Here is a 24,162-nt window from a genome sequence, read left to right on the forward strand (position 1 = left end):
AGTACTCTGTCTTCTGACAGTGGAGGCTTTGGATTACCCCAGGTATGGGATTACATCCCTGACTATATTGGCTAATAGCCACTAATGAACCTCTCCTCCATTAATTTATCCAGTTCTTTTTTTTTAACTCAGTTATGCTTTGGCCATCACAACATCCCATGGCAATGAGTTCCACAGGTTAATTGTATGTTGTATGAAAAAGTACTTCACTTTGTTGGTATTAAACCTGCTGCCTATCAATTTCTTTGGGTGACCCCTGTTTTTTGGATTGTGGGAAAGGGTAAATAATACTTCTCTATGCACTTTTTCCATTCCATTCATGATTTTATAGACCTCTAACATATCCTCTATTAGTTGCCTCTTTTCTAAGCCAAACAGCCCTTTATCTTTTTAGTCTCTCCTCATATGGAAGCCGTTCCATACCCATGACCATCTTTATTGCTCTTCTTTGCACCTTTTCTAGTTCCACTATATTCTTTTTGGAAAAGGGTAACCAGAACTAAACACAGTATTCAAGGTGTAAGTGCATTACAGATTTATATAGTGGCATTAATATGTTTTCTGTCTTATGGTCTATCCCTCTCTGACTAGTTCCTAACAATTTGTTAGCCTTTTTGACTGCTGCTGCTCATTGAGCTGAAATTTTCAGAGAACTATCCATGGTGACTCCAAGATCCCTTTCTTGAGTGGTAACAGCTAAATTAGAACCCATCGTTATATATGTATAGTTGGGATTATTTTTTCCAATGTGTGATACTTCGCGCTTATCACATCTGAATTTCATCTTCCATTTTGTTGCCCTGTCACATAGTTTAGTGAGATCCCTCTAACGCTTCACAATCAACTTTGGACTTACTTACCTTGAATAATTTTGTATCATCTGCAAACTTTGCTGCTTCATTGTTCATTCACTTTTCCAGATCATTAATGCATATGTTGGACTGTGTCCCCCAGTAGAGATCCTTGGGGGACACAGCTATTTATCTCTCTCCCTTGTGAAAACTAACCATTTATTCCTACCCTTTGTTTCCTGTCATTTGCCCAGATCCATGAGAGGATCTTCCCTCTTATCCCATGACTTTTCAGTTTCCTTAAGAGCCTTTGGTGAAGGACCTTGTCAAAGCCTTTCTGAAAATCTAAGTACACTATATCAGTTGGCTCAATCTTATCCACATGTTGCCCCCCTCAAAGAATTCTAATAGACTGGTGAGGCATGATTTCCCTTTATAAAAGCTGTGTTGACTCTTCCCCGACCAATCATGTTCATCTATGTGTCTGATAATTCTGTTCTTTACTGTATTTCTACCAATTTGACTGGTACTGAAGTAGGGCTCACTGGCCTGTAATTGCCAGGATCGCCTCTGGAGCCCTTTTTAAAAATTAGTATCACATTAGCTATCCTCCAGTCATCTGGTACAGCAGCTGATTTAAATGATAGGTTACATACCATAGTTAGTAGTCCTGCAATTTCATATATGAGTTCCTTCAGAACGCTTGGGTAAATACCATCTGATCCTGGTGACTTATTACTGTTTAACTCTGAACTCTAAAACCTCTTCTATTGACACCTCAGTGCTGGACATTTTCTTAGATTCGTCACCCAAAAAGAATAGCTCTGGTGTGGGTATGTCCCCCCATATCCTCTGCAGTGAAGACCAATGCAAAGAATTCACTTAGCTTCTCTGCAATGGCCTTGTCTTCCCTAAGTGTACCTTTAACATCTTTGTTGTCTAGTGGCCCCATTGCCTGTTTGGCAGGCTTCTTGTTTCTGATGTACTTAAAAGAATTCTTACTGGTAGTGTTTGCATCTTTAGCAACTTGCTTCTCAAATTCTTTCTTGGCCCGCCTTATTATACTTTTACACGTACTCTGCCAGTGTTTGTGCGTCTTCTTACTATCCTTATAAGGATTTGACTTCCAAAATTTAAAGTATGCCTTTGGCCTCTAACAAACCTCCTCTACTTTGCTGTTGAGCCTTAATGGCATTCTTTTGGTTGTCTTACTGTCTTTTTGGATTTGGGATATAGTCTGAGCCTCTGTTATGGTGTTTTTAAATAGTCCTCATGTTTGCAGGCATTTAACTAGCCCTTGTGACAACTCCTTTTAATTTCTATCTAACAAGCAACCTCATTCTTGTGTAATTCTCTTTTTTAAAGTTAAATGTTACAGTAGGTGAAGGGACGGTTTGATAGTATCCCCACACAAGAATGTTAAATTTAATTACATTATGGTCACTATTACCAAGCAGTTCAGCTACAGTTACCTCTTGGACCAGATCCCATGCTGAACTTAAGACTAAATGAAGGACTGCCTCTTCCTTTGTGGGTTCCAGGACTAGCTGCTCCAAGAAGCAGTCATTTAAGGTGACTAGAAATTGTATCTCTGTATCACATCTTGAGGTGACATTTACCCAGCTAATATGAGGATAGTTTAAATCACCCGTTATTTCTGCTTTTGTAGCTTCTCTAGCCTCCCTTAACATTTCCCAAACACTGTCATCATCCTTGTCAGGTGGTTGGTCGTACATTCCTCCTGTTATACTCTGTTTAATCAAGCATGGAATTTCTATCCATAGGGGTTGTGTAGTATTGTTTCGTGTAAGATTTTTACCTGGTTTGACTCCATGCTTCCTTTAACATCTAATGCCACTCCCCCACTAGCACTACCCACTCCTACTCTGTCATTCCTATGTATTTTATACTTTGGTATAACTGTATCCCATGGATTATCTTCATTCCACCAAGTTTCTGTGATGCCTCTTATATCCTCATTTAATGCCAAGCACTCTAGTTCACCCATCTTAGCATTCAGACTTCTAGCATTTGTATATGAGCACTCGTACATTTTGTCAATATTCCGTTGTTTGCCTTCATGTATTATATTTAATTGGGACTCTGTTTCATTTGCCTGTTCATTTGACTATCTCCTACCTGTACTACATCAACTTCTTTGCTATCCTCTTTACTAGGATATAGAGTTCCCCCTTTAATAAATTCATCCCTAAGGGACATCTCTGCCCAAACCATGTGCTCCTCCACCCCTCTTGGTCTTCCCCAGCCTTTAGTTAAAAAATGCCCTACAACCTTTTTGACTTTGTGTGCCAGCAGTCTGTTTCCATTTTGATCTAGGTGGAGCCCATTCCCTCCTGTATAGTCCACTCGTTCTCCAAACGGTTCCCCAATTCCTAATACACTTAATTCTCTCCTCCCTACTCCATCTTCTCATTCATGCATTGAAACCCTGCAGTTCTGCCTGTCTTTCTGGCCTGGCCCATGGAACTGGAAACATTTCAGAGAATGCTACAATGGAGGTCCTGGACTTTAGTTTTACACCTAGCGGACTAAATTTGGCCTCCAGGACTCTCTCCTACCTTTCCCTATGTCATTGGTATGTACAGGTACCACAACCACTGGCTCCTCCCCAACACTGCACATAAGTCTGTCTGTATGTTTTGTGAGATCCGCTACCTTTGCACCTAGTAGGCAATTCACCATGCGGTTCTCCCACGCATCACACCCCCAGCTATCTATATTTCTAATAATCAAATCCTCCAGTAGTATTGTCTGTCTCTTCCTAATAACGGGGGTCTTTTCCTCCAGAGGGATATCCCCTAGGTGCAAGAGAATATCAGGACATCATCTAGAAGGTGGGTCCCAACTATGGGAACATTTCCATCTACTCCAGCTTGTTGGTTCCTGCCCCGGGACTTTCATCCTCCTTAGCAGCACAAGGGCTGTTGGACAGGAGGTGGGACCGCTCTATGTCCCTGAAAGTCTCCTCATGTACCTCTGTCTCCTTTAGCTCCGCCAGTTCAGCCACTCTGGTCTCCAGAGCCCATACTCTGTCTCTGAGGGCCCTGGATTGCTTGCACAGCACGACACATATGCCACCTTCCCATGAGGCAGGTAATCATATTTGTTGCACTCGGTGTAATAAACTGGGTAGCCCAAATCCTGCTGCTGGACTTCTGTCTGCAATTTTTTATTCTTGTGGCTTTTTAATGTCACCTAAGTTTAGGTTATGTTGGTGAGGTGTATTGGCTTTTCTTTATTCTGTCAATTACCTTCCTTGGCAACTTGGTGACTTTCTAATTGTTATAGTCCCTCAGACTTATCCCCCTGCAGCCAAGCTCTCTTTAGGTGGGCACCTAAATGCCCATTGTGCCTTTGAGAATCTCCCCCAACACAGTCATTATGAAGACATGATTGCACTGACATATGCAGAGTATTCACTCTGAATAGTCTGCAGGGTTGGTGCTAATATCCACCTGTACATCTGCCTTATTTTCTGCTTATTAGACAATATATATTTTATAGCATTGCTGCTCATATACATTTAGTACAATATTAAGTTCTAATGATTTAGCTAATTCTGTTTTTTATTATACCCTTTTTAGGAAAATTTAAATAAACTGATGACTAACCTGAGATCTACAGCTCCTCACTTTGTGCGCTGTATTATCCCCAATGAAACTAAAACTCCAGGTATGGAAAATCCAGCAATTTGTTGTTCTATCTGCATTTTAATCCTGTTATTTTTATCCCAGAAGCCATTTCTAAGTCATCAGCCCACACTTAAAAGCAATTTGATTGTACTCTTCCTCCAATACTAGCTGTCGTTTCGAGACATTACTTCCAACTCTTCTCACCTACTGAGCAAAATGAAGGTTAAATCCTCATGGAACGATCTGATTTTAATTAAGTTCTTGAATTTTTTTAAGGTGCAATGGATGCTTACCTTGTCCTCCACCAGCTTCGCTGTAACGGTGTCCTGGAAGGAATCCGTATTTGCCGTAAGGGATTTCCAAACAGAGTGCTTTACGCTGACTTTAAACAAAGGTAACACAGAGACCAGTCCCAGACACAGGTCACGTTTCTTCTCATGATCCAATTCCAGTCAGAATCATCGTAGCCTTCTCTATAAAAATGAGCCAGGGTACTTTCTCCCCTCTTTGTTTTCCTCAGGTTAATTTTCAGTTCAAAACGCCTGGAATTGGAGGGCAGTATTCTACCCTTGGTTTTAATCTGAAGTAGTTCCACTGCGGTTACACCACACTTATTACAGTTTAATGGGAGCAGACTCTGGCCCAGCATCCTGGTCCCCTTTACTCATTCTTCACCTGTTGTTAACAGGTACCGTATTCTGAATCCAGCTGCCATTCCAGAAGATAAGTTTGTGGACAGCAGAAAAGCTTCTGAAAAACTGCTCAGTTCTTTAGATATTGACCAAACCCAGTATCGTTTTGGACACACAAAGGTAACCAGAAAAGAGCATGTAATTCCTTTTTGAAAGCAAAGATTTCAGAGTTGCAGGGTTCAGATCTAGATCTAAATGTTGCTGAAGATAATGTTTTATACAGAGATATATGACCATACCAAAGCCCACATTTGAAAACAGAGAATAAACAAAGGTACTGCTTAATAAAATAGAAAAACCCAGCTGTAAATTCCTGTCATAAATATTGACATTTCCATCAGGAAGTAGTCTATATATTGATGCAACCATTTTAAACGTGCTTTCTAATGGCAGTATATATTCATTGTAAGATAGATGGAGTAGTGCAGTTGGTCTGTGGTGGCATTGTGGGGACACTTGTTAGTCCATCTAATTCCTGGATGATACTAAAATCTTTTTGCATGTAAATCACCACGCAGCTGTCGGTGGTTATGGTTACTAGAACCTGAGTGCGATTAAAATGAGAGACCTAGCAGCACAAGTAATTCTAATCTTAAGGTACCAGTACAAAAAATAAAACAGAGGAGTTCTGCTTTATAAGCCAACAGAGGTGGCTCAAGCACTGCATATTGTTTTCTACAGGAATAATGCTACCAACAACAGGTGTAGCTGAACCAATGCTGCTAACGCTTTAACTGCCAGTGTAGACAGGACCAAACCATGATCAGCACCATTTCAGCTGTCTTATTTACACAGAGCAAGTCTTGATTACAGTTTGTGAAATGGTGCTAAACACTAACTCTGTCCTGTCTACACTGGCAGTGAAATGGATACTAGCAGCAGTTCAGACGCACCCATTTTTACCAAGGGGTGGTTGATTTTCTAGCTTGAAAAGGCTCAGGAGACTAACAATGATACCACAACAGATTGGTTCCTATTTTGTGCGCCCAAGTAAAAAAGTTAAAAACATTCCCGGGGTCTAACACCGATTAGTAGCATGGTTATTACATGAGGTTGGCACATTTGAAAAAGGTGAGATCAAACTATGATGCGTACTGTGATTGGGTCATTATAATGTTATAACACAATCCCCTGACACAGACTTTTCTATTACCTAGCCATCACTCTGCTTCTGTTACCAGTCTTCCCTTGACCACTGCTGTTACAATAAAAATGGACTTACATTGCTCCATGTTTCGTGAAGATGGGATTATTCTGAGCTTGTTCCTAAATGACATCTGCCTATATTTTAGGTATTCTTTAAGGCTGGTCTCCTGGGTCATCTGGAAGAAATGAGGGATCAGAGACTATCCAAGATCCTAACAATGATCCAAGCAAGAGTACGAGGCAAACTGATGCGTATTGAGTTCCAAAAAATAGTGGAGCGAAGGTACAGGCAATCTTGGATTATTCCCTTCAGTCTGGGGGATGAAACCACTCCTGTCTCACTTGATGACTAAATAGAGCCCTTACAGTAGTACTTAAGTCTCTAGCTAGACATAAATGAAGGATTACACAGAGTAGTTTTAATATAGATTTACAACAACAGTAGTTCCATATTGATCACCCACAATTTCAACTAAAATCAGTCAGTTGTAGATGCTCAGTGTCTCTGGCAGTCCAGCCATAATCAAATGTTTTGCCTGTGTTAGCACAAGTTCCTAATGCTGTTCAGAGCACAAAAGTATGACTGATCTGAGGACAAGCTCAAAGAATGTATATAGCTCCCTCAATGCAGGCTGGGTTTACTTTGTTTTTTTTAAATTTTTATAAACCAGGGATGCCCTTCTCGTGATCCAGTGGAACATTCGAGCTTTCATGGCTGTGAAGAACTGGCCCTGGATGAAGCTTTTCTTCAAAATCAAGCCCCTTCTGAAGTCCGCAGAAACTGAAAAGGAAATGGCCAATATGAAAGAGGAATTCTTGAAGCTGAAGGAGGCCTTGGAAAAATCTGAAGCCAGGAGGAAGGAACTGGAAGAAAAGCAAGTCTCTCTGGTTCAGGAGAAGAATGACTTGCTCCTTCAGCTGCAGGCAGTGAGTAGGCAAAGCTATTTTTGGTTCGTGTTTTATTTAATGTTCTTTCAGACATGACATCTTGCAAACCAAGCAGTCAAAGGGGACTTGGCTTTAGGTATTTACACAAGCAGTTTTAAATTATGTAGCTGCTCTGGCTAGGAAATTAGGTTAAATTTACAATGGATATAAATTCACATGTTTGAGAGCGCAAGCTGATGGTTTGCCAATGCAAAAATTCTGGTGTTCAAGGAAATATTAATGTCCTAATTAATATTGTGAATTATATTTAATCAGATTGCATGCATGAGTGGGCATGCCCAACGTTAAAGGCTCCATCCTGCTTCCACTGAATTTATCAGGAGTTTTGTCTTTGACATCAAATGAGAGAAGGAGTAGACCCAGAGTTAGCCCATATTAACCTTATTTCCAGAGCTTTCGTGAGCTACAGCTCACTTCATCGGATGGAGCTGTAGCTCACGAAAGCTTATGCTCAAATAAATTGGTTAGTCTCTAAGGTGCCACAAGTACTCCTTTTCTTTTTGCGAATACAGACTAACACGGCTGTTACTCTGAAACATTTCCAGAGCTGTTCTGGTACACACTTGTGATCTGCTGTACTAACGTGTATTTGTCTGGGTTCTGCGAGAACTAAATGAGTGGGGAATAAATGCAAATAATTAAGTTGGTAACTCCCAGGCATTGTTGTCATCTTTTCTATATTATGCCAGGAGCAAGACACACTGGCAGATGCAGAAGAACGATGCGACATGCTGATTAAATCCAAGATCCAGATGGAGGCAAAAGTCAAAGAACTGACAGAGCGGGTGGAGGATGAAGAGGAGATGAACTCTGAGCTGACCTCCAAGAAGAGAAAACTGGAAGATGAGTGCTCTGAATTGAAGAAAGACATTGATGACCTTGAAATAACATTGGCAAAAGTAGAGAAAGAAAAACATGCTACTGAAAATAAGGTACCATTAGAACTTGGCCATACATCTCCACAGAGAATTTATACATAGGGTGGGCTACTTTATGGAGGAGATGTTGGAGTTCTGCTAATTGAAAGGCATGTATAGTAAAGGCCACCCTGCAAGATCAGAATATATACACAGTTGAGGTTGAGCCTGGATCTCCACTTTCCCAAGTGAGTTTTGCTGCTACTAAACCAGAGAATAGTGTCTGGTTTTACCCTAATAAATAACCAGCTTGTAACTAACCAGAGTTCTTTAAACTCTTCCTCTTGCACAGTCAAAACTTCTCCTCTCCTTTTTCCCCAGAGAGAACAAAAAACTAGAACCTTCCCCAGTGATGCTGAAAAAAAAATTGGTGGAGTTGGAAAGCAGATGTCCCCATAACAAAGCCACTGCAAGAACGGGCATTAATTGGCAGTGTCAGCTGAGAACCCAGAATTAAAATGAACTCCCCCTTCACTGTATCATCCTAATAGCCAGGTTAACTGCTTTTACAAAATATCCATCTCCAACTGATTTAGTATAAACTACTTTCTAATTCTCCAATATGAGTACGGTCTAGGCAGTTCCCTCAGGCCAGGTTACAATAATCCTCGGCTGAAATTACTTACAAGCACATCTGTCACTGCTATTGCATTTCTTCTACCACACAGGTCAAAAATCTGACAGAAGAAATGGCATCTCTGGATGAGACCATTAGCAAACTTACTAAAGAGAAGAAATCTTTGCAGGAAGCTCACCAGCAAGCTCTGGATGACCTACAGGCAGAGGAAGACAAGGTCAACACACTGAGCAAAACTAAACTGAAACTAGAACAGCAAGTAGATGATGTGAGTTTATCCTTCTCTTCATTTACATAATACTTATTTCTCCATTGCTTATGGCTTTTGGGAAGCTAGACTAACTTGGATGTAAAAGTGCAAACCACAAGGGGGAGGGTGTATTATTTTCCTCTACAGTTAACCTTTTATAAAGTACAACTGTAACGCCGACAGACCCCGCTCGTCAGTGGGTGGGATTGAACCTGGGACCTCTGGAGCTTAGTGCATGAGTCTCTACAGCATGAGCTAAAAACAAGCTGGCTATTAGCTAAGGCTCTAGAGCAGACTCATTTTTTCTCTCTTTAAGTGGTCTCGGTGCCACTAGATGGGACAGAACACCACACCCAGAAGGTGTGTGGGTTACATACTTCTCCTAGCTGAGGCAGTGCATCCCAAGCTTCAGAGGACTTCCCAGTTGAAATCCCAGACGAGCCCCCCACTTGTAATGCTGACAGACCCCGGTCATGGGCAGGCAGTATCAAACCTGGGACCTCTGGAGCTTAGTGCATGAGCCAAAAGCCAACTGACAAATCTCTTTCTCTCTAAGTGGTCTCGGTGCCACTAGATGGGACAGAACACCACACCCAGGAAGTGTGTGAGTTACATAACAATAACAAGAGAAAATCCGTTTGGTTTGTATTTGCAGTGTAATTAACCTGTAATCCAACAGAGCTGTCTTGGAGAGAAAGGGCTGTAATGCCTGCACAAACAGGAAGCATGGAGTGGCCCTTACATCATATTAATCCCAGTTTGTGTTCTTGACTGGGCTGATGGCAGCTAGAAAGAAAAAATGGAAAACAGGATACTGGTACTTTAACTCTTCTGCTTCAGCGTTCATTAGAGTGTAGCACAAAACTGGACCTTATGTTTAACGACTGGTTTCTCATTCCCATAGCTTGAGGGCTCACTAGAACAAGAGAAGAAAATAAGGATGGACCTGGAAAGGGTCAAACGGAAACTGGAAGGGGACTTGAAGCTGACCCAGGAGAGTCTCATGGATTTGGAAAATGATAAGCTGCAGTTGGATGAAAAGTTGAAGAAGTAAGATACTGTTTGTATTGTACAGAATAATACAGGAACCTGGGATTTGCCATTCCAGGCCCATTAACCCCAGAATCCTGCCTGCTACAGTGGCAGACACTGAATGCCAGTTCAGAGGAAGGTGACTCAAGAATATTGTCCAGTGCTGAATAGGGATAAGAGAATTCCTTCCTGGTGCCTGCAGTATGTACCCTGAAGCATGAGATTTGATTGATCCCCATCTTCATATGCATAAGATGAATATTTGTGAGCCCTTTAGCTGTCCAGAGAAAAAGGCTTACAGAAATCTAAAAAAGGTGTCTATCCCATCGAATCTGCTAACAGTACAGTTGTAAGACCTCAGCTCTGTTAAATGTACCTATCCACTGAGTTTGACAAGCAATTTTATTTCTGTGTGACCTTTTGCAAATAACAGAGGTAAGAAGTTCTCACCTATAGTTATTCATAATATCAGAAGTCCGGCCAGCACTGATATTGTACAAGGTAAGGACACTTTACATATAGTAGCACAACATATGAGTGTCTGGATGGTCTTAGCTTGGACAATACTATTCTGATAGAAGACTGTATTTTTTCCAAACCAGTGGTGGTGAGTTTGGGAGTTTTAGTGATATTACAACAGCAGCATTCTTCCCATTTCAGCTCTGACTGAGTCAGCACTTTTATTCCCAGGTCTTTATAAGCAGACTATAAAAATTTGCTTTAGAAAATCTTTGCTTCAGCTGGTAGGGTAAATCTATCACTGCAGAACTTTATTTTCCTTGACAGGAAAGAATTTGAAATAAGTCAGCTGAACTCCAAGCTTGAGGATGAACAAACCATAGTGATGCAACTCCAGAAGAAGATCAAGGAGTTGCAGGTAATTTTTCTGTCTTCACTTCTTCTGTGTCAGGAATGAACCCTGGCGGGGGATAGAGAAGCATGGAGAGTGAGGGGAAGAGAGAGGAAGTGGTGTGATCTCAGATGTTTCTGCCCTGGATACATGGCACAGAGAAGGAAGAGGGTGAGCTGGTAGGCCTGAAGCACAAATGCTGTGGCAGACTACTCTGAAGCATGGACCGTAATAAAGGAGACTGAGCCATCTGAGAAGAATTTATGCTTAGAAGACCATCCCCAAGCCTGGAGCAAGGAGAAGGAGCCTGAGGCTAGTTTGACGAAGAAGAAGCAATTTTGGGAGGCCACCCTCAAGCACAGGGGACAGAGAAGCCCAGGCTTAACTAGAGGGACCCCGGGTTAACTAATGACATGGGGGTTCAGGAAAGGCAATGAGGAGGGAGACTGAGAAGGAAATCTACATGAGAGTGGGTGCAGGAGAACATAAAAAGGGAAATTGGGCATCAGAAGGCTCAAAGCCTGGATTCCACTGGTGCAAACTGAAGAATTAGACTGTGAATCTGGCTCACAGATCTTGAGTTACAGGCTGTCACAGCCCTGCATGTTCATGAAATGACACACTGTGTCATAAAGGAAAGGAGAGATACAAACTGCAGTGATATGTGATATAGCTAGAATTTGTCACTAATGATCACTAAGACATAAAACCCAGAGTCCATTCCAGAATAAATGCTGCTGATCTATGGAAGCTCCATTACTCTCCTGCTTTCTGTATCTGCCAAGGTTGTTTCCTGTGCTTCTCTGGAGTTTACAAGATGCTGCACTAATTATGCATTGGCTCCTTCCCAGGGAAAAATTTGTGACTGAATAGCTCTGATTGTCCCAGTTCAGAGGTGAGAGAGGGAGTTGAAGAAAGAGGCCATGCGGCCAGCTCATTACCCAGGCACTCCTCAGTCTCTCACATCCCAGGCAGAGGTTGAAGAGTACTTGCTACACAATGGCTATTACAATAACCGGAAAGAGCCTCTTACAGTTTTCTTGAACAGTGATTGGGAGGGGAAGAGATACTCTTCCGTTCCACTTCCAAATAAATTGCTTTTCTTATATTCCTGGTCTGCAGACTTTGGACTAAAGTTTGTAGAGAAAGCACTGAGTGGTTTTAGTAGGAGATACAATGCTAAGTCCTATTCCAGCTCCAACACTGCTGTGGCCTGGTTTTGCTATTTATAAATTGCAGTACATATAACATGGAGCTGTTGTGAAGGGTCATTTATTTATGAAGTGCTTTGAGCTCCTATGGCAATTGCTATGAAGGTGAAGGGTGTTACGTGCATGTGTGTCTTTGCCTCGTAGGCTCGTATAGAGGAGCTAGAAGAGGAGCTGGAAGCAGAAAGAGCTGCCCGAGCCAAGGTGGAAAAGCAAAGATCGGATCTGGCTCGAGAGCTGGAGGAGCTGAGTGAGCGGCTGGAAGAGGCTGGAGGAGCCACTGCAGCGCAGCTGGAGATGAACAAGAAGCGGGAGGCTGAGTTCCTGAAGCTGCGGCGGGACCTCGAGGAGGCCACGCTGCACTATGAGGCGACAGCTGCCACCCTTAGGAAGAAGCATGCAGACAGCATGGCGGAGCTGGGGGAGCAAGTGGACAACCTGCAGCGTGTCAAGCAGAAACTAGAGAAAGAGAAGAGCGAGCTGAAGCTGGAGGTGGACGACCTGTCATCCAACATGGAGCAGATGGTCAAAGGAAAAGTAGGGCTTCTGAGACTACGTACACAAACACGCAAACAGGGGCTCGTTTTAAAGTTTCCAGAGAGGCAGAGGGGGGTTGGGTGATTTATGAGAGCAATAGAAAGGGTTTGTCTCAAAGTTGCATCCAATGAAGTGAGCTGTAGCTCACGAAAGCTTATGCTCAAATAAATTTGTTAGTCTCTAAGGTGCTACAAGTACTCCTGTTCTTTTTGCAGAAAGGGTTTGGAGACTTTCACATCTAGGTCATTTGTTTCACTCCATCCCAGGCTGGTGACAACCTTCTGATAGCTATTGTGTGGCTTATTTGAAATGAGTTTGTCCTGCAGCTCAGGCCTTACCAGTCATAGGCCCTTATCTCACAAAGTAGTACTGTGATAAGGGGTCCCTCTTAGCATTCTCTGAAGAGCACCCAAGAGCTGGGGGGTGATGGAGACTGAACTATTCCTCCGCCTCACAAAGAAGTCCCTCTGGATCACTGGTTTGAGTCTCAGCAGGGAAGTGTGGAGGGGGGAGGTAGCTTACACAGCCATTGCCTGGACTGTTACTGTGGGTAGATAAATTGTGGGTGTAGTCTTCTGGGTGGTTAATCCTATCCAGCAATTCAGAAGACGTTTGAAGAAACTTTCACCTGTGCATATGATACCTTTTGAAATCATTGCAGGAGCTTACTACTGCATTATTTCCATTCAGAATCCAAGGCTCCCATTAAAGAAAATAACTATTTTTCTGCCCTCTTGCATCACCACCTTGCACTAACTTTATTTTTAAGAGTTTAATTTTTTAAAAAGTCTGTGGGGAGATCATTTCTTCTGGGTCACCTTAAAATCTGAGCTAAATCCTAAAGTCATTATTCAAGTTTTACTCAGGCAAACTTTTATTGAAGAAAACCGGAGGCAGAATGTATAAAACTGGCAAACAGCATAAAAATCTTACTAAGTAAACTCCTTGCTTATAAGCATAATATTAACAAAATGCAATGCAAGTCTTCTCACTCCAAAGCTCATTGAACAGAAGATTTAACTTCTGCCTTCCAAAATTCTACTTGTCTGGGGTGAAAATATCATTAGTGTTTTTATTGTGAAGGCTTGTATTGTAGGGTAAAGCAGATAGTTATGTACCTGGGCTGGGAAGTTTGCAGCTTTGTGTATCTTTTCTCTCAATTCCATTAGTCGAATGCAGAAAAACTTTGTCGCACATATGAAGACAACCTCAATGAGACAAAGACTAAACTGGATGAAATGACTCGCTTAATGAATGACCTCACCACCCAAAAAGGAAAGCTGCAAACTGAGAATGGTAGGCATATGCAGCATCAGTGAGCTTCTTTGAGTTCATTGCAGGAATGTGCTCGACCCTGCAGGGAATTGGAATTCTGTTGCATACAGGTAGCTGAGTGAAGAGTAAACACCTAGTTAGATACTACCTGTGTGGTACCACAGGTGAGCCTTGCCTCACATCCTTTCATCTGGGTTATAAACAAGTCCAGATGGATCTTTTTTTAATCAAAGAGCATCCCCCCTGCCTTTCACAGGTCTCATTTAGTAGTGACACCTATGTGTGCAAGTAGAAGCTCACTCAAATACACCTGGCTTTTTAAAAAGAATAAGCTTACCCTAAGGCTACCCTTGAGCCATGCTGCCATCATATCATCTCAGCTAAACAGGGCAATGCTGAGCAAGGTTCAGCTGTGAAGACCCTGAACAAGGAACACCTCACGTAGGCGGCATTATTGTTTGTGAGTGTGCTATGCCCCAACATGGTGTTAGGGCATTGTGCTTCTGGACAGGCATTCTTTGCAGTGAGACATGAAACCAGTGTTTTATTAGTGATAATTCACGATCCTATGCCACTTTTTGCCAGAGTCAGAGTTTTAATCTCTGCATCTTGACCAAATTCCAACTCTGATCACTGTTTTGTTAACCAACATTCCTATGTATTTTCACTTGGGTGTTATGTTTTTCATTTCCTGTCCTAAACTAGTGTGCAGCATTGCTGTGCACTGTTAAATGGCTGCTGCATACCATCTCTACACTGGCTGTATTCACGTGGTGGCTAATGTGTTCCCATGTATTCTCCTGACCTGCCTCGTAGGAGTTGTGAAGTTGATATTTCTAAACTGCTTTGCAACATTGGGGAAAAGGTCTATAGAAGTACAATGTACAGTAATAAAAAGTATGAAGGAAAAAAACAGTAATTGCACATGGAAGCTAGTGTATGTCTACTTCAGTGAATGATGCAAGAGTCCAACTAAAATTAATGTACCACTGTACATGCCATGTGTAAATAAACTAAAAGAAACCTTGCATATATCTGAGAAGGCTGACTCAGATGCTTTTCTTAACAAGAGATCAGCCATATTCACTGGGGAGGGGTGGGGTTTCTCTTTGGAGGGTTGTAACTAAACCTTGAATTTGGCCCAGTGGGATAGCAAGCAACTAATGTTCCAATCTTGCTTGGTTAAAATCCCATGGCAGGTGAATTTGCAAGGCAGCTAGAAGAAAAAGAGTCACTGATAAGTCAGCTTTCCAGAGGGAAGACGTCATTCACTCAGCAGATTGAAGAACTTAGAAGACGGCTGGAAGAGGAAACAAAGGTAATGCTTTGGCTCTTTCACCCCATTTGCTTATGTGTCAGCTTTTGACAATGATACATTTCACTAGCTATAGTTTAAAAAAAAAAAGGGTGAGATGGCTGGAATGCTTGTTGACTGAGATGAATGGGAATGGATTTGTTTACTTTTAACAAGGAGGAAAACTAAAACCAGACATTTGAGCCTAAACATTCTGATGGCAGTACTAATAGGAATTTCTGCATCTGACCAGGACAAGTCAGAGAGGTGGGGAAGAGGAGTTAGTTATACTCTCTCTTTCTAGAAAGAATCATTCTAACAGGGGCTCCAAGCAGTAAAAAGTGTTTGATAAATCTTAGAATTTTAATTTGAATGTTTGGATGCTTATGCGAATGAATTAGAACATGTTTGGTCTCAATGCTGGGCTGGACATGACACGGGAAACGGGCTTTCTCGTGGCATTTAGGGTGTTTCTTACTTCCATTTGGACCAGAAATACCTTGAGAATGTCCTTTCTTGTTCTCTTCCCCTCCCCTCAGCTGTGGCCAGACACTCGAAGACAAAGAGGAAAAGGAACTGAACTTTTTGTAACCTAGAAAGGCTCAGTTTGGATTGTTGGGGACCTGTTGGTTGGGGCTTATTGTGTCCCAGACTGGTTTGCCATCCTTGACTATAACGATGTAACCTATTAATCCTGCAGTCCAAGAACGCCCTTGCTCATGCACTGCAAGCTGCAAGGCACGACTGCGATCTTCTGCGGGAGCAGTTTGAAGAGGAGCAAGAAGCCAAGGCAGAGCTGCAGCGGGCTCTGTCCAAGGGAAATGCAGAAGTGGCACAGTGGAGGACTAAATATGAAACTGATGCCATTCAAAGAACTGAGGAGCTAGAAGAAGCCAAGTAAGTGGTTTCTATTATCGTTGCCTTCTTCCTGTACTCCACTGGGAGAACTGCACTCCATAGCATTTTTTAACCACACTGAAATATACAGAATAAGAGGATTACAGTGCTAGTAGTTTCCACACTGTCAGATGAATGTACGCTCTGTCTGTGTTGTGTTTGCCATCTCCAAGTGGCTCTTGCCATTAATCAGGAGCCACACTTACTTGATAACTTGTTTGGGAGCTATTCATAGAATCGTAGAACCGGAAGGGACCTTGAGAGGTCATCTAGTCCAGTCCCCTACACTCAAGACAGGTCTAAGTATTATCTAGACCATCCCTGACGGGTGTTTGTCTGAGCCGATCTTAAAAATCTCCAGTGACAGAGATTCCACAACCTCCCTAAGCAAAATTTATTCCAGTGCTTAACAACTCTGACAGTTAGGAAGTTTTTCCTAATGTTCAACCTAAACCTCCCTTGCTTCAATTTAAGCCCATTGCTTGATGTCCTATCCTTAGCAGTTAAGAAGAACAATTTTTCTCCCCCCTCCTGTAACAACCTTTTATGTACTTGAAAACTGTTATGTTGTCCCCCCTCAGTCTTCTCTTTCTCCAGACTAAACAGACCTCTTCAATCTTTCCTCATAGGTCATGTTTTCTAGACCTTTAATCATGTTTGTTGCTCTCCTCTGGACTTTCTCTAATTTGTCCACATCTTCCCTGAAATTTGGCACCCAGAACTGGACACAATACTCCAGCTGAGGCCTAATCAGGCCTGTTCATGGTTGTCTTACTGCTCTGCCCCATTTTTCCCCATGTTAGAAAAAAGCTAGCGGCTCGCCTACAGGAAGCTGAGGAAGCAATTGAGGCAGCCAATGCCAAGTGCTCTTCCCTGGAGAAGACAAAGCACAGGCTGCAGAACGAGCTGGAGGACATCATGATTGACTTAGAAAGGGCTAACTCAGCAGCGGCAGCCCTGGACAAGAAGCAGCGCAATTTTGACAAGCTCATCAGTGACTGGAAGCAGAAGTACGAGGAGACGCAAGCAGAGCTTGAAGCTTCCCAGAAGGAAGCCCGTAGCCTGAGCACAGAGCTGTTTAAACTGAAGAATGCCTACGAAGAAACTCTGGACAATCTGGAGACAGTGAAAAGGGAAAACAAGAACCTCCAAGGTAGGCCATGCATAACAGGCTCAGCAGTAGTTAAGAGAGAACCTGGTTGTCTTGAGATGTGGTGCCCCTGTAGAAGTGGGATAAAATTAGTCTCACTACTGCACTGGAGCAGTGGATGTTCCCTCTGTCACTGAAATCTGTTCTATTTTCCTTCTCTACATCCAGTTTTTAAACGAATTTGGTGCTGGTGAAAAATGCTGAATTAACAGCATTTATCCACAGGAACAGGAGCAACATACAGGCAGTTAGTGCATGCTTTTCTACACTAACCTGCCAAAGTACCCCAATTGTACCCTGTAGCAGGGTCTATCTTCATGGGATAAAGAAGAAATCAAACCCTTTCCATCACTGGCCAACTGCTGAGCCTGCCGACAAAGGACCTAACTGGTACCAGTTATGGTGCTTTTTGTAACATGGAACACTTCTCCACTAGTGTATGAGAGACAAATAGTTTCACTGAGGCCTCTGAACAGCCATTTTGTGATAGATTTTTGGCCACAATCCCTTAGCAAATATTTTGAAATATCCAGTCCCATGTAATTAGAAAAATTTTAATGGAACTGTACTAAGTTCTTCAACTTTATTGGCTTGTTGTCTAGAATTTTGTTTTGAGCTGTACCATCCATCTGACACTTATGACCAGAGTTAAAGTCTTAAAATAGTAGGTCCTATTTCAAAAGATCATGGAATCATAAAGGAACTCTCGGGTGTATGTTACTCACAGGAAATCCAACCAGTTCTTCATACAGGCCCAGAGGAGTTCACATCACAAAATAACCCCAATCATCACTGTTGTCCTTCTTGGCAATCACTTGAGTGAGCACAAGTATTGAATGGGGGTGGAGAGTTAACGTACTCTGTCATTGTTTAGAGGTGCTACTTGGAATAGGAGTGAGGAATGTAGATGGACTGCTGCATGGGACATTTGAAGTTTGGTGAACAGAATCATAGAAGATTAGGGTTGGAAGAAACCTCAGGAGGTCGTCTAGTCCAACGCCCTGCTCAAAGCAGGACCAACACCAACTAAATCATCCCAGCCAGGGCTTCATCAAGCAGGGCCTTAAAAACCCCTAAGGATGGAGATTCCACCACCTCCCTAGGTAACCTATTCCAGTGCTTCACCACCCTCCTAGTGAAATAGTGTTTCCTAATATCCAACCTAGACCTCCCCCACTGCAACTTGAAACCATTGCTCCTTGTTCTGTCATCTGCCACCATAGAGCCCTTCCAGAAACTAGCAAGTTTGCTAAACTGCTACAACCAGTTTAAAACGAGTTGTGGAGAGTCCCCACACAAAAGATGCACTGCTTTAATTAAACAGATTTAAGTGAAATCAGTGCAACTTCTGTGTATAGACAAACCTTTAGCAAGTTATTTGGAAGGTGATTTTTGTAATCACTCTCTGTGCCAGGTGGTAAAATCATAATGTTACACTTGTATGTACAGTACTATGTTTCTGGGACTTTCTGATACTAAATTCTTCTTCTTGTCATTTCAGAGGAGATTTCTGATCTGACTGATCAGATTAGTGAAGGAAACAAGAGCCTTCATGAGATAGAAAAAATCAAGAAACAGGTTGAACAAGAAAAGTCAGAAGTTCAGTTAGCCCTGGAAGAAGCTGAGGTAAGAGGAAGGAAGGGAGGGAAGGAGGTTTGTCTGTTGCTGCATCACTTTCTCAGTCACACAGCAAAAATTTACTGCTTATTATTAGGAGATCTTTCTCTGCTCCTCTGTATTTACACACCAATCTTGCTGGCCTAAATTTTCAAAAGTAACATGATTTTGGCAGCTTCAATTTTTGGGTGTCCAAACTGAGACACCTCTATAGTGACCTGATTTTCAGAAACTGCAAGAAACCCTTCCTCTGAAAATCAGGCCTCTTCAAAGCAGCTCAGCTTGGAGCATCCAAATTCCCAGTCACTTTTTAAAATGCAAGCTGCCACGAGTGGTGGTTTTGTTCATCCAATTTAACACCTTACTGAGTATGCCAAATATCTTGTATTCATCAGCAAATTCGTAACTCTCATCTTCCTCTTTGAGCATTAAAAGCTATAAACTTTATGAAGTTTTATTGTAAATAATGTCTCACTGTGGATTGCACTGAGATTAGTGCCCTGCTTTCTTCCTACAATGATAGTCTGCTAAGCAAGAGTAGCAGTCTCATAAACCCAAATGAAAAGAGGCCATTTAGAAAATCTTTAAATCCCAAAGGAGTCTGGTAAAAATCACAGTAATTTTCTGCAGTGACAGGCATGCATACATACATGGAGGACCCACCTCAATTTCTGAGAGTGAACCAGCACTACAAAATTCATTACAGGCCAGGTGGAAATCAGCTCCTGGTTATTCATTTAAAAGGTCAGCTTGTAGATTTCTTGAGGTTTTGGTACACTGTGGGGCTAGGTTGGTGCATCAGTGTCTGATGGCTAATATAGCATGTGGCGGGGGATTTTTCATTAAAGTCAAGTGTTGAATTTTTTGTGTCAATATTTTTTTTGCCCTCCTCTTAACAATGTTTGCAAAAATGAAATTAACCAAATAACTGTAAAATGTTAATACACTAAATATGTGTAACTTTTTTTGGTCTGTTACAGGATGTTTTATACTTGGCAGGGATTTCATGGCCATGTAGACAGGTGTTAAAATCAGAGCGGAGAAAATAGCATCCTTTTCCAGAGCTCTGGGGTGCTGAGAGTGATTATATGTGCAGTGTACATATTTATCTCATGAGAGAGAATACATCCGTTCTTGGGGTTATAATGACACACCTGACTTTCATGAATTATGTGGAATACATCCCAGAATTCTAAGTCTGCGAGCAGATCAGGCTAATGAGTGCAAGGAAAGTTTGTGTTACATCCCCAAAATGATGATGTATCTTATTTAAAAATCAGTTGTGGAGTGCAATATTTTTTAATAAGGTTTTTTCTTGTGAATCTCGGCTGCTGGCTGTTGCTTTAATGTGCAGTACTTTTGTGTGCTGTTACCATTGGTGGTTTATTAGTGTGGCGTGTTTGTTAAAATGAATATAGATGGTGCATGGTGACCAGAAATAAGGAATAATTTGCTTATCTGTGTCTTTTGTATGTCATTATTCTATTGATGATATCTCTTGAGACAAATGTAGATCAATGAGTGACTACTCTCTTCACAAGTACCCAATCCTTACCCAGCTAATCTGCCTGTTTAAATCAGAGGAAGTTTTGGCTCAGTCAGGAATCAGTCTGAACTCCCACTGACTTCAATGGGAGTTCTGCTTAAGTAAGACCTGCAAGTCTGGGGCCTTAGTATTTAACCATATTACGTAAAGTCTCTTGATCGCAATTTATGGGGGGGAAACAAAAACAAAAGTCATGGGATTTAAAATAGGAGGTTACCAGATAGTTTCCTTACAGGTTTTAATGGAAAAGGGGAAGATCTTGATAGCTACATATTTTGTCATGAAAACCTGATACTTTTCATCCTTCCCTTCCTTTTGGTGTCAGGTTAGAGATTCACTTACACAGATCCCACTGCCATCAATGGGAGCCATGCATGCTTCTAGAACAAGATTTGGCAAGGAGTATAGTATTGATGATCATGTGAATGAGGATAGTTAATTTCAGCAAACACATGTACCTATTGATGTAAGGCTGATGGGGAGGTGGGGGGGAAAGACAGATTTAGAGAGGTTTTGCAAACAATCCTGTGGCTGAGTTCTGCTACCACTGAAGTCTTTGGGAGTTTTGCCACTCACTTCAGTGGGAGCAGGATGGAGCCCTTTTACCATTACTGTGTAAAGCTTGTCTGTATACAGTTTTTGTATTGGTACAAAAACTGAGTAGACAAGGCCTAAGACATCAGTTCTCAAACTGTTTGACCATGTGTAGTCTGAAGAGGTGACTGCTCATGTTTTCAGCTGCCAAATGGCATTAAAAGATAGGTAAACACATTAGGAAAGCCAGGTTACTTTTCTCAAGAAGCAACTGTAGTTGCCACAGGTAGATGGTGATGGGTGAGGAGACAGTCAGGAACGAGGAGGTGGTGTCCAGGGTCAATCTCAATGTTGCAATTCATACTTTGAAAAAGTCTAAGGATCTCTGGCCTAAGAGACTTGTTCAGTTGTGTGCCTTTTATTTCAGGGAGCCCTGGAGCATGAAGAAAGCAAGAGCCTTCGTTTTCAACTTGAAATTTCTCAGATTAAAGCAGAGTTTGAAAGAAAACTGGCAGAAAAGGAGGAGGAAATGGAAAACATTAGGTACTATACAGTGAGAAAATGGTTTGTAATTGGTGAAACTCAGAAGTTCTGACGTTTCTTCAAGGCTTCTGCCAGCTTTTCTGATCATCCTGGAAATCTGGCTGGAATAAAGTTTCTTGCAAGCTTTCGGTATTTTCATCTCTGGCCAAAGAAGGAAGCACAGAGATGTGCAAAGCTAAAAACAAAACCAACCGTTGAACAGTTGTTCTGTTAAATGGGTCATGTGTGGGTCAGAGTTGGATGCAGTCCACTTTTTCTAACCAGTTTGGCCATCCCTAAAAATACTTACAGTTTCTTCCGTTTACCTAAAAGGGAAGGGTGTTCCATAGAGGGATTAATCCTGGCTGCAGTATCATGACTCAGAATGCAGTAAGAGAGCATATGAAAACCAGGTAGATTAGCCAAACAAAGACGACACATTCTCCTGATAGATATAAGGGCATGCCTAGTGATAGGCCAAAGGCTTATCTTCACTAGCAACTTAACACAAGGTAAAGCTCCCTGACACCTGCCCACAGACACAAATCCATCATTTGTGTGTGTAGTGGTGGTAATAACACAACTCAGCGGGGGTATAAGGCAGACCTTGAGAGCCACTAAGTCAAAGAATCTGTAGTGTGCATCACTAGTCTGTTTCCAACACTAGCATCAAGGGCTGCTATTACACTAATGCCTTCCAACACTCCGCCCAAGAACTGCCCCACAGTAGGCAGCTGCTTATGGTGCCACATCTGAGAAGATGCTACAACACTGAGACTAAAGCTGGTTGAAAAATGGAAAAACCATTTCAAAACTTCTAAATTGTTTCCTTTTTGCAGGATTCAAAATGGAACAATTTGGGTTTTTTTAAAAGTTTTTCTGACATGTTTAAAGTGTTTTCCCTGTTTCTTTTTTGCCACTCAGTGCAATAGAAAGTGTCTGATATCCAGATTTCTTTCCGTTTTTTTCGACTTTTTGCTTTCATTTTTCCTTTTGCCACCCTGCAACTTCTAAAAGCTTCTCCACCCTTTTGGGAAATTAGAAATTAGAGTTAGTTTCATTTTTCCTGTAATTCTGTAATTTTCCCAAAGTTAAAGACGTTCTGAAAAGTTAGTGGCAAAAGGGGGAAAAAATCCATCTAGAAATCATTCTTTCTGTCATATTTGGGAGCAAAGAGGAATGAAGGAAGAAACCGGGGGGTGGGGGGGAAGAGTTGAAAATTCAGCATTTGATTAAAAACCAAAAAACTGTGAGAAAGTATAAGCTTTTCACAAAAAGTGGTTGATTTTGAAAACCGGTCATTTTTTGTTGAAAAAATTTTGTTCGGTTCTAACTAAGATCCCTGTGGACATGTTCACCAATAGGCCTACACTGAATTACTGTTCTGCCTGTGGAGTGTCTGCCATCGCAGCCTCCCCTCCCCATGGGGTTCTACTCCATTGTAAGCAGCAGGCCCTTAAAGTTGCAAAACGCACCCTGGAAATCTTTGTGCTGGCTCCCCAGGTACATGCCTGGAAGCAGCACTACAGGGTTCTGAGGAACATTCCTAAAAGTACGGCCCACAAATGAATAGAATCAGGGACCTTGTCTTGGAGGGGAAATAATGACATAAGGATCTGAATGTGGTTGGTGAGCTGGATGGACTACTAGGAAAAAAGAGAGCAGGGAGCAACCGGAGGGCACTAAATCAAGGAACATAGCTAGTAAATGAAAACAGAAATGATGTGGTGTGCAATAAAAAGCTACTACTAGGCAGGGTGGCCTAGTGGATAGTGCACCACAGTGGGACTCAGAAGATCTGGGGTCTGTATCCAGATCTGCCATTGGACTGCTTCACCTTTGTAAGTCTCAGTCTCCCTATGAGTAAAATGGGGGTAATGACATTGCCCTTTGTGACGTGCTCTGAGATCTACTGAGGAAAAGCGCTATAGAAGAGCTATCATCAGCAATACATATTCAGTGGGCAGGAGAAGCCTGGAAAGCAGTTCTAGTGGAAGAAACCTTAGAAGTGTGGGCGTGACTGAGTCAGCTGTGTGATATGGACATTAGAGAGTGATTTTTGGACAGGTCACACAGAGGCATCACACTGCAGAGTAGGCAGGTGACAGTTCCTCTGTCAGTGGTTAAAATAGATTGAGACAGGAGCCAGAGCTCTAGACAAAGCCGCCAGAGAGGAGCACTGGACGGGGAGTTCTCCCTCTGCTGTTAGCGGAAGGGGGGGAGGGGAGCTGCACTCATCCCACTCTCCCTTACTGTAGCCTGTGCTTTTTAGGTCCCCATGATGCCCACACCTGCAACACTACCTTTAGTTCTGGGCAGCCCGCTGCCAGCAACACGTAGATCCATGTGTCGTGAGTTTATACAAAAAGCACTAAAAATGCTGAATTGACTTTTGAGGGCAGATGAAGAGCTACCAGCAAAGGTGTGCAGTTTGGCTCAGCAGAGACAGAACGGGGAAGATTTATCAAGGGGGACAAGGGATTATCTGAGAATTGAGGGGGATGTAACAGGAAGCAAGGAGATGAAAGCAAGGGTTTTCTTGTTCCTTGGGTTATTTTTTTCCCCTTTGAGTGAGCCCTATTAGACTGAGGAATTACTCTCCTTTAGAAAAAAGAAAAGGAGTACTTGTGGCACCTTAGAGACTAACAAATTTATTTGAGCATAAACTTTCATGAGCTACAGCTCACTTCATCGGATGCATGAAGCTCATGAAAGCTTATGCTCAA

At 42.1% G+C, this 24,162-nt stretch overlaps 1 protein-coding gene across 1 annotated transcript in view; it reads left to right on the forward strand.

The window, feature by feature from the left end:
• The window catches only part of MYH15 (myosin heavy chain 15), a 69,575-nt gene that overhangs the window by 34,071 nt on the left and 11,342 nt on the right, over positions 1 to 24,162 (forward strand). Inside the window, exons 20-35 of the mRNA XM_048870696.2 lie at positions 4,397 to 4,484; positions 4,721 to 4,838; positions 5,133 to 5,256; positions 6,429 to 6,565; positions 6,954 to 7,209; positions 7,920 to 8,162; positions 8,816 to 8,992; positions 9,879 to 10,024; positions 10,793 to 10,883; positions 12,212 to 12,601; positions 13,771 to 13,897; positions 15,076 to 15,194; positions 15,871 to 16,067; positions 16,871 to 17,220; positions 18,719 to 18,843; positions 21,342 to 21,457. Coding sequence (XP_048726653.2) covers positions 4,397 to 4,484; positions 4,721 to 4,838; positions 5,133 to 5,256; positions 6,429 to 6,565; positions 6,954 to 7,209; positions 7,920 to 8,162; positions 8,816 to 8,992; positions 9,879 to 10,024; positions 10,793 to 10,883; positions 12,212 to 12,601; positions 13,771 to 13,897; positions 15,076 to 15,194; positions 15,871 to 16,067; positions 16,871 to 17,220; positions 18,719 to 18,843; positions 21,342 to 21,457 — 2,804 coding nt within the window. The remainder of the gene's footprint in view (positions 1 to 4,396; positions 4,485 to 4,720; positions 4,839 to 5,132; positions 5,257 to 6,428; positions 6,566 to 6,953; positions 7,210 to 7,919; positions 8,163 to 8,815; positions 8,993 to 9,878; positions 10,025 to 10,792; positions 10,884 to 12,211; positions 12,602 to 13,770; positions 13,898 to 15,075; positions 15,195 to 15,870; positions 16,068 to 16,870; positions 17,221 to 18,718; positions 18,844 to 21,341; positions 21,458 to 24,162) is intronic.

The sequence above is a fragment of the Caretta caretta genome, chromosome 1 (genome assembly GCF_965140235.1).
Source record: "Caretta caretta isolate rCarCar2 chromosome 1, rCarCar1.hap1, whole genome shotgun sequence".
In the NCBI taxonomy this organism is placed as follows: domain Eukaryota; kingdom Metazoa; phylum Chordata; order Testudines; family Cheloniidae; genus Caretta; species Caretta caretta.